The sequence below is a fragment of the Suncus etruscus genome, chromosome 3, assembly GCF_024139225.1.
Source record: "Suncus etruscus isolate mSunEtr1 chromosome 3, mSunEtr1.pri.cur, whole genome shotgun sequence".
Taxonomy (NCBI): domain Eukaryota; kingdom Metazoa; phylum Chordata; class Mammalia; order Eulipotyphla; family Soricidae; genus Suncus; species Suncus etruscus.
In genome coordinates this window covers 35,520,352-35,532,310 of record NC_064850.1, presented here as the reverse complement: position 1 = coordinate 35,532,310, position 11,959 = coordinate 35,520,352, and the positions used below count along the sequence as shown (strand labels likewise).

General features: G+C 46.7%; 1 protein-coding gene across 2 annotated transcripts in view; it reads left to right on the top strand.

Moving 5' to 3' along the window:
* Window positions 1-1,109: 1,109 nt before the first annotated feature.
* Window positions 1,110-11,959, top strand: part of PPP4R3A (protein phosphatase 4 regulatory subunit 3A) — a 52,544-nt gene continuing 41,694 nt past the window's right edge. For both annotated transcript variants that reach the window (XM_049769786.1, XM_049769785.1), the window contains exon 1: window positions 1,110-1,272. In XM_049769786.1, coding sequence (XP_049625743.1) covers window positions 1,131-1,272 — 142 coding nt within the window. In that variant the 5' untranslated portion in view covers window positions 1,110-1,130. The remainder of the gene's footprint in view (window positions 1,273-11,959) is intronic.

The window sequence follows — 11,959 nt, the reverse complement described above, 5'->3', positions numbered from 1 at the left end:
ACACAAAAGCAATCTAAAGCCACAAAATCTATGTAACTCCTTTTACATTGAGGCTATAGTATTGTGGATCATGACACAGTGGATCACAATACATTATTTCATTAAGGATGAGTGAAAGGAGCAGAAGGAAGAAACCCCAAAACCCAGCGCCTCGATCCTGCGGCGGGGAAACTCCTAAGCCCAGATCTGCTTAGGCCGCAACCGGAAGCGGCCTCCCTCCGCCACTCCCGCGCGCGCGCGTGCGCAGCCGGCGCGGACGGATGACGTAAACAGCGCGCGCGACGCACGCCACGCATGCGCCGTGCAGCGCGCTCGCCGGACGTGCGGCGTGCGGGCGACGCGAAAGAAGGAGCGAGCGAGGGAGCGAGCCCGGGGCCGTCACCGGCGCGCCGAGCAGCGAGCGGATTCCGCTTCGTCAGCTCCGCTCCGCTTCTCACCCCGCCTCAAGCCGAGAGAGGCCTTCCCCACCCCCCAGCGCCGCGAGCGCCGGACACTTCCGGCGGCGCCCCTGCAGCCGCGGCCTGGGTGGCCCCGCGCGCGCCGCTCCCGAGAGGGGCGAGCCAAGATGGCGGCGGCGCCGTGAGGAAGACGGAAGAGGCGGCCGAGGCGGCGCGGAGAGACGAGGGCAGAGGCGTCTGCGGAGGCAGCTGAGCGCGCTCGGGGCTTGCTCGCTCGCGGGGCTGCCCCCGCGCCCGGAGAGGCGGCGGCGGGGTGTCGTGGAGGAGCCGGAGGCTGGGCTGGGGAGCGAGCTGGGAAACATGGCGGCGGCGACCTGAGGGCGCGCGGGAAGCGGCTGGACGGCGGCGGCGATGGCGGAGGCAGCAAGCGGGCAGTGAAGGAGGGCGGGCGGGAGGGAGAGGGGGAAAGCCCGGCAGGATCCCAGGAAGGCGACGCGGCCGTCGGTGCAGCGGAGGAAGCGACGGGCGGACAATAGCGCCGAGGCGGGCGAGACGACCAGGGGCGAGCGAGCGAGCGAGCGGGCGGGCGGCCCCTGTTCGGGCCATGCGGGCGGCGGCGACGCGGCGGCGGCTGTGAGGCCCGCTCCTGCTCCTGTTCTGCTCCTGTTCTTCCTCCTGCTCCGGCTCGTCGTCGTCGTCGTCAGTCGGCCCGCGGGCGAGGGCGTCGGCACGATGAGCGACACGCGGCGGCGCGTCAAGGTGTACACGCTCAACGAGGACCGCCAGTGGGACGACCGCGGCACGGGCCACGTGTCGTCGGGCTACGTGGAGCGCCTCAAGGGCATGTCCCTGCTCGTGCGCGCCGAGAGCGACGGTGAGCCCCGCGCGGGGAGCCTGGGACGGCGGGGCACGCACACGCACACGCACACCTGGGGTTTGGGGAGCCCGCGTGAGTGAGTGGGTGACCTTGAGGCCCGCCTCTCTCGCACATGCACACGATGGGGACCCCCCCCCCGCACCCGCCGATTGCGCGGGTTTGTGTTCTGGGAGGCGAATGATGGGATGGGGATCCCCTGCCCAGAGTGCGGAGTAGTCTTTCTTTATAGGGGATTGGTTTTGGGGTCGCACCCAGCAGCGCTCAGGGGGTCCCTCCTGGCTCTACGTTCAGAAATGGCTCCTGGCAGGCTCCGGGGACCCTATGGCATGCCGGGATTCGAACCGCTGTCCCGCATGCCAGGCAAAAATGCCTTGCCTCCATGCTATCATTTCTCTCTCTTTCTCTCTGGCCCCTCTGATGTTATTCTTGTGTGCCTGTCGTCTAGGCAAGGGTCCTCAAAGTTTTTAAACAGGGGGTCAGTTCACTGTCACGCAGACCATTGGAGGGTCTGACTATAGAAAAACAAAAGTTATAAACGAAATCTTATGCACACTGCACATATCTTATTTTGCAATGAAGAAACAAAACAGATACAATATGTGGCCCGCGGGCCATAGTTTGAGGACCGCTGGAGGGCGTCGAATCCTTCTTGGAGCAGCCTCCCACAAAGTGGGATTTCACACACGGGCACAGGCACACCCCCACCCCCAGAGTTTTCACTTTCAGGACATCATTTGTTCCAGGGAGAACTCTTGGGGGGCGTGGAAGGGTTCTATGTGAGTTTAGAAGTAGCCTTTCTCCAACACACACACATACACACACTTTTCACTTTCAGGATATCATTTGTTTTTGGGGGGGGGACTCTTTGGGAGGGTTCTTTGTGAGTTTGGAAATACCCTTTCTCCAACGCCTCCACCTGCCAGGCAGAGTTTAGTGGGTTGTTTTAACTCTGCAGGGAGTTTCCCCGCGCCCTGCACCCCCTGCAGCAGCTCCTATGATGGGACTTAAGACACAGGTGTACCCATTCCCAGTTTGCATCGAACCTGGAAGTTGGAGAAAACGTACTTCACATTTGGAGGCATGTTTGTATGCTTTGGGTAATATCACCTGTTTGGAGGTAGAAATTGGACTATCCTGTAGTAGTATACTTTTTTTTACATTTGTCATTTAGTAACCACTAGTCAGACCTCTAAGTCTTTGTTTTCTGTTTTTTGGTTTTTTTTTTTTTTTTTAGCAGTTTATTGGTTGGTTCATTGGTTTGGGGGCTATATCCAGCTATGCGCAGGGATTACTCCTGGCTCTGTACTCAGAAATTGCTCCTGGCAAGCTCAGGGGACCATATGGATGCCTTACCGCTGTGCTATCTCTCTGGCCCCTTCTTTATATTTTAAAGTATGGGTTTTGAAGGTCCAGTTAGCTGCTTTTGAGAGGAAACCGTGTCAATTGGAGATCAGTTCTTGGCAATCTCAAATAGCCTTACTTTGATTAGACTCGCTATCCAAAATCCTTTATTGAAAGTACTTTTGATTAAGTTACTTAATAAAAGCATTGAGTCTGAGTGCCATTTTAAGGGATCATTCATACATGGTAATAAAAGAATACTTTTCTCCCCCCATTTTTACATTCTTTGGATTTGGTGCCTTAAAAGTAAAGCAGATAAGATGGCTAAATCCTAATGTATGCTAGTTACATTTAAATAGTAAGGAACACTAAATCTAAGAAATAGGTTTAGAAAAATTTCAGAGTATATACACACACAAACACACTCACACACACACTTTGGTGTTTAACATTTTTTCTAACAGAAAAACTTCAAATTGAGTGATGAAATTTATTGTTACTATGGCCAGAGGCTTTCAACACCATAGTTTACAGATGGGAACAATGAGACTCCCAGAGGTTAATTCAAGATCACACAGCTAGGTTGAGAACCAGTCATTTTCAGATTGGTGGGGAGAGGGGCATCTTATGTGACTTGGAACTAATATTAGCATCATCATTAACTGTTTCCAGGCTGGGGATCACACCCTGCTGTGTTCAAGAATTGCTCCAAGAAGCTTGGGAAACCTTAGTGATGCTGTAAGGGAATCAACCTGGACCTCTCACATGCAAAACATGTGCTTAGCCCACTGTGCTATTTCTTTTTCTCCGGTTCCTGTGCAGTGTGTTTTTGAACCCATATATTGCTTTTTTTCCTTGCATTTGCTCCTTTGTACTCAGGCTCAAGGTTTATTTCAAAGACATGAAAGCATTTTGCAGCCTAAAGATGGTTTCTCCAAGCCACACATGGAATTTCTGTATTTACTGCCAGTTTGGGATTAGTGTGTGCTTTGCCCATTCTTAGCTGTAGGGTAATTGAGGACTTTTTTTTATTCAAGCAAAATGCAGTGTTTGGTTTTTCATAAGCTGAAGACGTTTGTCCAGACATAGGCTGTATCATTTATACTTACGTATCTCTCCCTCCCCAAATAACTTTAAAATTAAAGCAATTGGCCATATAAAATGCTAACTTATCCATACCTTTTTCTACAGGTCCTTAGAATAACTTTTTTTTCTTTTCTTTTGGGTCACACCCTGCAGCACTCGGGTTACTCCTGGCTTTACACTCAGAAATTGCTTCTGGCAGGCTCGGGGGACCATATGGGATGCTGGGGTTCAAACCAACATCCTTCTGCATGCAAGGCAAACACCTTACCTCCATTCTATCTCTCTGGCCCCTCTTTGTTCTTTTTTTGTTTTGTTTTTGAGCCACACCCAGTGAAGCTCAGGCTTCTACTCCTGGCTCTGTGCTCAGAAATCACTTTTGGCAGACTCTGGGGACTATATGGGTTTCTGGGGATCAAACCCAGGTCTGTCCAGGTTGTCTGCATGCAAAGCAAATGCCCTACCAGTGTGTTATTGCTCTGACCCAGATTTTTTATTTTCTTTAGATAAGTATTGGGAACTGGAAAGATAGTTCAACAGGTAAGAGGTTTACCTTGCACATGCTGTACTCACCCAGATTGTTTGTTTGTTTAGTTTTGGTTTTGGGCCACACCTGGCAGCCCTCAGGGGTTATTCCTGGATGTGCACTTGTTAACACTTCTGGCAGTTTTGGGGAACTCTATGGTATGCCAGGGATCAAAACTGAGCAAACACTACCAGCTGTGCTATTGCTCTGGCCCTCACCCAGATCTCGATTCAGGCATAATCTCAGAACACTGGGGTATGGCCCAATCATACCCAAAAAATAATCTGGTTCTTACCACAGGAAATAATGTTATAGCCTGAAAAGTTTATGTTCTTGTGATGTTTGAGTTACCCATCTTAATCTGGTATCCTTTGGATACCAGTGACGCCCAGGGGTTACTCCTGGCTATGCACTCAGAATTTGTTCTTGGTTTGGGGGACCATATGGGATGGCAGGATCGAATCCAGCTCCATCCTGGGCAGCCATATATAAGGCACACGCCCTACCACTGTGCTTTGCTCCAGTCCCATTAGTCTGGTATCTTTATATCAGCTAAGTTAGTGGGAAATTGCCTGATCCAGAGAGAGGTGGCATGTCTATGAAATAGATGGTGTGGTCTTTTTCATTTTTTTCTTGGTTTTGTGGCCACACTAGGGAGTATTCAAGGATAACTCCTGGCTTCCTGGCTCTGCACTCTGGAATCACTCTTGATGGTGCTCTCTCTGGGGAATCATATGGATGCTGGGGATGGAACTCACGTTTGCAAGGCAAACAACTTACCCACTGTACTATTATTACTCCTGCACTGGTGGTATCTTTTATGGACCTTCTCAGAAGGTTGAGTAACCTCTTAAAAGTCATTCACTGTTAAGATGAGATGAATAGGGATTCAAATTTTGGGCTTCATTTCAAATTTGGAACACTTTATTCTGTAATAGACATTTTCTACTGCTTAGTTGTTGTGTTTTTTTTTTTGTTTTGTTTTTTTTTTTGGCCACACCCAGCAGTGCTTAGGAGTTACTCCTGGCTCTTCTGGTGTTCCTGGTAACCTCGGGGACAATATGGGATGCCGGGAATAATAGAATCTGGGTCCATCCTGGATCACCTCATGCAAGACAAATGCCCTACCACTGTGCTATCTTTCCAGCCCCTGCTTAGTTTTGTTTGTTTTGGTTTTTGGGTTTTTTGGGTCACACCCGGCAGCACCCAGGGGTTACTTCTGGCTCTGCTCAGAAATCACTCCTGGCAGCCTCAGGGGACCATATGGGATGCTGGAGTTCGAACCATAGTCCTTCTGCATGCAGGCAAATGCCCTACCTCCATGCTATCTCTCCAGTCCCCCTGCTTAGTAGTTTTAATTTTTTATTTGATTTAATAATTATTATATAATATACATTATATATCCATATATAAATATACAGCCAACAATAAAATACATAGATTTATAATATGTAATTATTAATAGTAATTTAAATTACTGAGTTTTATTTAAATTTTCAAGATTCATCATAAGTATAAAAAGATTAGGTAGTTAAGGTTTCTCAAAATTGGGTCTGTATTTGAGTGAGGGTGACTGTAGAACTGCTGTCTTGCTGCAGGCTCAGTTGTTGAAACAGCTTTTTATGTACTGAGCCTTTTTAATAAGGCAGTTTTGTAAATAGGTCCTAATGGATTACCTAATAGGACACATCTCTCCTTTCCCACAGAAGCTGTTTGGCTGGGCCACTTTATAGCCCAGTCTTGTAAGAGATGGCTTGCCAAATGACTTTTTGGGTCACACCCAGTGGTACTCAGGACTTGACTCCTGGCTCTCTGCTCTGGGATCATTCCTAATGGGACTTAAGGAACCATATGCAGTGCTGGAGGGATTGAACCCAGGTCAACTGCGTGCACGACATGCATCCTACTGTGCTATCTTTTCAGTCCCTAGGCCTTCTTTGTAGAAAAGCAATAGACCTGGGGGTAAACAGCCCTTTATTATTTATTGAATGGAAAGCTGCATGAGTTTTAGTTGGTAGAACTGGTATATAGTCCAGACTTGAAGTGCAGAACTTTTAAATAGTGCTAATAGTTTCTGTTTCTATTTTTTTTAACGTGCTTTTTCTGTTTTTCAAATGCCACTGTGATCTGTAGGCCATAAAAAGGGAGGATGTGCAGTGGGTAAGGCACCTGCCTTGTTCATTGCTGACCTAGCACCTCATATGGCTCCCTGAGCACACAGAGTGTGGCCTGAAAAATGACAAGAGATACTTGGAACACAGACTAGCCTATCTATCTAAGTAAGAGTATAAATCCACTAACTGCTTTATAAAGATGCTCTTCATGCTAACAACACATAATTTAATAAAATTAAAATGACTTTTAAAGTTACAAATAGTGGCTTTATATGTGGCCAGCCAGGTTCAGTCTTGGCACCACATATGCCTGAGCACAGACACATGTGGGTCCCCCAAATTTTTTTAAATGTATAAATAATTTTTGGGTGGTTTTTGGTTTTCGTTTGTTTTTTGGGGCCACACCCGGTGACAGCTCAGGGATTACTCGTGGCTCTGTGCTCAGAAATCGCACCTGCCGGGGCCGGGCAGTGGCGCTGGAGGTAAGGTGCCTGCCTTGCCTGCACTAGCCTAGGACGGACCGCGGTTCGATCCCCCGGCGTCCCATATGGTCCCCCAAGAAGCCAGGAGCAACTTCTGAGTGTCACAGGGTGTGGCCCAAAAACCAAAAAAAAAAAAAAAAAAAAAAAAGAAATCGCACCTGCCAGGCAAGGGCGACCATATGGGATGCCAGGATTCTAACCAACTTTGGTACTGAGTCGGCTGCTTGCAAGGCAAATGCCCTACCGCTGTTCTCTCTCTCTCCAATTCCTAAAATAAATATTTTTATTTTTTTTATTTTTTTTTTTTTGGTTTTTGGGCCACACCCGTTTGACGCTCAGGGGTTACTCCTGGCTATGCGCTCAGAAATTGCCCCTGGCTTGGGGGGACCATATGGGACGCCGGGGGATCGAACCGCGGTCCTTCCTTGGCTAGCGCTTGCAAGGCAGACACCTTACCTCCAGCGCCACCTACCCGGCCCCAAAATAAATATTTTTAAACACAACTATCAGTGGTAGAAATCATGTCTTATATGCCTAACACCTTGGGTTCAGAACCAAACAAAAACATAATCTGTGACTCCTGCCCCCAGCCCCTGGTTAAAAAATAAGCAGTTTCCACTGAGCATTTTATAATTACTATATACAATTAGTTCTCACTTAATGTCAGTCACAGGTTCTTGGAAACTTAAATGAGTTCATCAGAAGCTTAGATCCATGAATAATGTTTAATTCACCATTGGCCAAGATTTGTTGTTACAGGACATAATAATTAAGAACCTGTTTAAAATGATGTTTTTAAGTAGTATATGAAAACTTTGGATTAGCCTTTTGTGATTTGTTTCTAGGTCATTGTTAATCATTGCTGATTTTTCAACTCTACGACAAAGTACAGTACATTAATTTTGGTGGCTTTAAAGTTCATGATCTGTTCCTGACTTTATGTGCAGCACTTGGAACATTGCAGCCCACATGTGGGAATTTTACCCTCAGACACTTGCGAGCCAAGTTCCAAGTATTAAGTTCATACTCTAAATAGTAGAATAAGGACTTTAAGTATACAACAAATCACAAGGTGACCTTTTGAGCCATCCAACTTCCAAAAGTCTTAATATATTGATTTTTTTTTGTTTGTTTTGGTTTTTAGGTTACACCCAGCAGTGCTCAGGGGTCACTCCTGGCTCCACCCTCAGGAATCCTCCTGGCAGGCTCCGGGGACCATATGGGATGCCGGGATTAGAACCAATGACCTTCTGCATGAAAGACAAATGCCTTACCTCCATGCTATCTCTCTGGCCCCAATATATTGATATTTTAATTGAGTGGTTAAATTTTTTTTATGCATCCAACCAAAATTACATCTTCTCATTTCATGGAATCAGACTGAGATTTGAGTTCTAAATCTTTTAAATGGTTTTATATTTGAAGGGAATATGCAACAAAATAGGAGAAAACTTGCAAATTCACACCTTTTGTTTTGAGGGATCTCTCCCTTGTGCAAGACCAATACCCTGCCCACCGAATTATTTCTAACCTCTAGATGTAAATGTTGAGAAATGAGTGACAAGGGCAATCTCTTAATAATGTTAGAGAGGGCCAGAGCGGTGGCACAAACGGTAGGGCGTTAGTTTACCTTGCATGCGCTGACCTAGAAGGACTGCGATTCAATTCCCCAGCATCCCATATGGTCCCCCGAGCCAGGAACGATTTCTGAGCAAATAGCCAGGAGTAACCCTTGAGCATCACCAGGTGTGGCCCAAAAACTAAAAAAAAAAAAAAAATTAGTAAATGAGAGTAGTATTGTAATATAAAAGAAGTGATTTTGTTGTTGGGAGGGGATGACTTGGAGTCACTCCAGGCTCTGCTTGGGGTACCATAGATAGTGCTGAGAATCAAACTATTTCTCCAGCCCTGAGCTTATTGTTTGAACTAGGGATTTGGAAAGGAACTTTTCTCATCCATGGGGGGCGGGCAGTTTCTTGAGCACACCTAGCAGTATTTAGGGATTACTCCAAGCTGATTGGGGAAACCATATGGGTTGCTAGGGATCGAACCTTGGTTGGCCATGTGCAAGGTAAACTCCCTACTTGGCTGTTCTAGGTGCCCTCATTCTTTAACATGATTGAGAGTTTGGGTTTTTTTTTTGTTTTTCCTTTTTCTTTTTCTTTTCTTTTTTTTTTGGGGGGGGGGGTGTCACACCCGGCAGTGCTCTATCCTCAGAAATCGCTCCTGGCAGGCTCTCGGGACCATATGGGATGCTGGGATTCGACCACCGTCTTCTGCATGCAAGGCAAATGCCCCCTACCTCCATTTTACGAGTTTGGTTTTGGGGCCAGACCAATGGCTTATTCCTGGTTCTGCAGTTAAGTCAAAAACAGTTTAAAAAGAGCTGGAGAGATAGCATGGAGGTAAGGCATTTGCCGGCATCCCATATGGTTCCCTATGCCTGCCAGGGGTGATTTCTGAGCATCAAGCCAGGAGTAACCCCTGAGCACTACTGGGTGTGACCCCCCCCCAAAAAAAAAAGGAGGGCCGGTGAGGTGGCGCTAGAGGTAAGTTGTCTGCCTCTGCCTCACAAGCGCTAGCCATCCCCTGGCGTCCCATATGGTCCCCCCAAGCCAAGGGCAATTTCTAAGCCCTTAGCCAGGAGTAACCCCTGAGCATCAAACTGAGTGTGGCCCGAAAAACCCAAAAAAAAAAAAAAAGGAGCGTAGGGGTTAGAGGTAGTTGATAAGGTTTCCATTTTAGCACCACATAATGCCTTTGTTCCCCGACAGTAATGATTTCTGAGTACAGAGCAAGGCTTACTTCTGTAAGCCCACCATAGGGTGTGGTCCCCAAACAGCCTAAGTGTACAAGTGGGAAGAACATGAAGAGATTTTTTTTTTTAATTGCCTCTTCCCCTTTGCTGTTGTTGATATTGTTACCATGGGGCAGCGTGGCATGCACATCCAGTATAATGTTCATATGAAGGTTGATCTTATAGGGCACACAAATTATGCCTTTTTCTTCTGAAGGTTAACGTGATGCTTAGGCAATTATTCTACAGAGATCACACTTCCCATCTGGGACACACTCACTTCCTTTTAGTTGTGGTGCTTAACACATTTAGCTGTGGTGCAGCTTAGGATGGATCTCTTGTGAGGCCAGGGAGCACAGACTTGAAAGCTGCCAGTATATCTTTCAACACAGGGACACTAGGGGTTTAGGCTCAAGGCTATGTGTTTTCAAGTCAGGTGATCTAAGCCACTGCATCATGCCTTGGGGCCTTGTTTAGGTACAGAAAGGATAAGAAATAGACTGGGAGTTAATCTTTCACTTATGTTATACAGTGGAAGGATTCCAATAAAATGGGAAGCTGTGTTTATAATTTGCAAATTCAGTCATCACTTGGGGCTGGAGCACTAGTACAACAGGGAGGGCACTTAATCTCACACATGGCCTAACCAGCTTCAATCCCTGATGTCTTATAGTCAGTCCCCTGAGCACTACCAGATGTGGCCTACAATGAAATATATATATATTTAGTCATCACAAATTGGTAGGGTGCTGGTGTTCATTAACACAACACTGTTTGGAATGTAGGGTAGTGAGTGGTCAATCAGTCATCGACATGGGTCAGTGTCATAAGTGAACTGACATGAAAGCAAACAGGTTAAATTTGAAGGTGTTAAGGTTACCTTTTCCTACCAAGGGGACCTGTTAAACTAGCAGTGCTGGGGGCAAATTGGGGAAGATATAGGATGTATGTTGGGGACAGGTGGAGAAAGGACAACATTGGTGGTGGGAATGGCCCTAATTTATTGTCACTATGTACCTTAAATATTATTGTAAAAGATTTGTGTTGTAATTTACTTTGGTCACAATAAAAATTATTAAAAAAAAAAGGCGGGGCCGGGAAGGTGGCGCTAGAGGTAAGGTGTCCGCCTTACAAGCTCTAGCGTAGGACGGACTGCGGTTCGATCCCTGGCATCCCATATGGTCTCCCCAAGCCAGGGGCGATTTCTGAGCTCATAGCCAGGAGTAACCCCTGAGCGTCAAACGGGTGTGGCCCAAAAACCAAAAAAAAAAAAAAAAAAAAAAGGCATAGGGGCCAGAGAGATAGCATGAAGGTAAAAGTGTTTGCCTTGCATGCAGAAGGTCGGTGGTTCGAATCCCAGCATCCTGTATGGTCCCCCAAGCCTGCCAGGAGCGATTTCTGAGCAGAGAGCCAGGAATAACCCCTGAGCACGGCCGGGTGTGACCAAAAGAAAAAAAGGCATAATAGGGCACAGCGGTAAAGCATTTGCCTTGAAAGCAGCTGACCCAGGACCAAATGGGGGGGTGTGCATAATAAAGGATTATTCATCCTAACTCTTAAAAAAAAATTACCTTTTCCTAACTAGCCACTTTTTGGGAATGTGTAAGGCAACTTTCTATTGGTGTAACATGAGAAAAAATGAAAGCTTTGGATGAGAGATAGCTGCACAGGAAATTTCTCAGGCATTTTTGAGGCAGAACCTGCTTCTTTACTTTTTTTTTTTTTTTTTTTTTTAAGAACCTGCTTTAAATAATGCATCGGGAATGAAGCAATACTGATTAACTAAGGGGAAAGAGTTTAGTCTTTACAATAAGCTTTTTCTCAAAAAGCAGTTATTTCTAAACATCATATGCTAAATGTAAGAGTCATATTTGATATTTTTAAACTTTTGCAAGTGAAGTGTCATTTTCTTTTATTTTTGGTTTTTGGTTTTTGTGTCATACCCGGCAGTGTTCAGGGCTTACTCCTGTCAGGCTCAGAGGACCATATGAGATACCGGGATTCGAACCACCGACCTTATGCATGCAAGGCAAACATGTTACCTCCATGCTATCTCTCCGACCTCCGTCATTTTATTTTCAACCTTAAGAGATAAATTGCTGGGGCCGGTGTGGTGGCGCTAGAGGAAAGGTGCCTGCCTTGCCTTACTAGCCTAGGATGGACCGTGGTTCTATCCCCCGGTGTCCCATATGGTCCCCAAGCCAGGAGCGATTTCTGTTTTTGTTGTTGTTGTTGTTTTTGGTTTTTCAGGCCACACCCGTTTGATGTTCAGGGGTTTCTCCTGGCTAAGTGCTCAGAAGTTGCCCCTGGCTTGGGGGGACAATATGGGATGCTGGGGAGT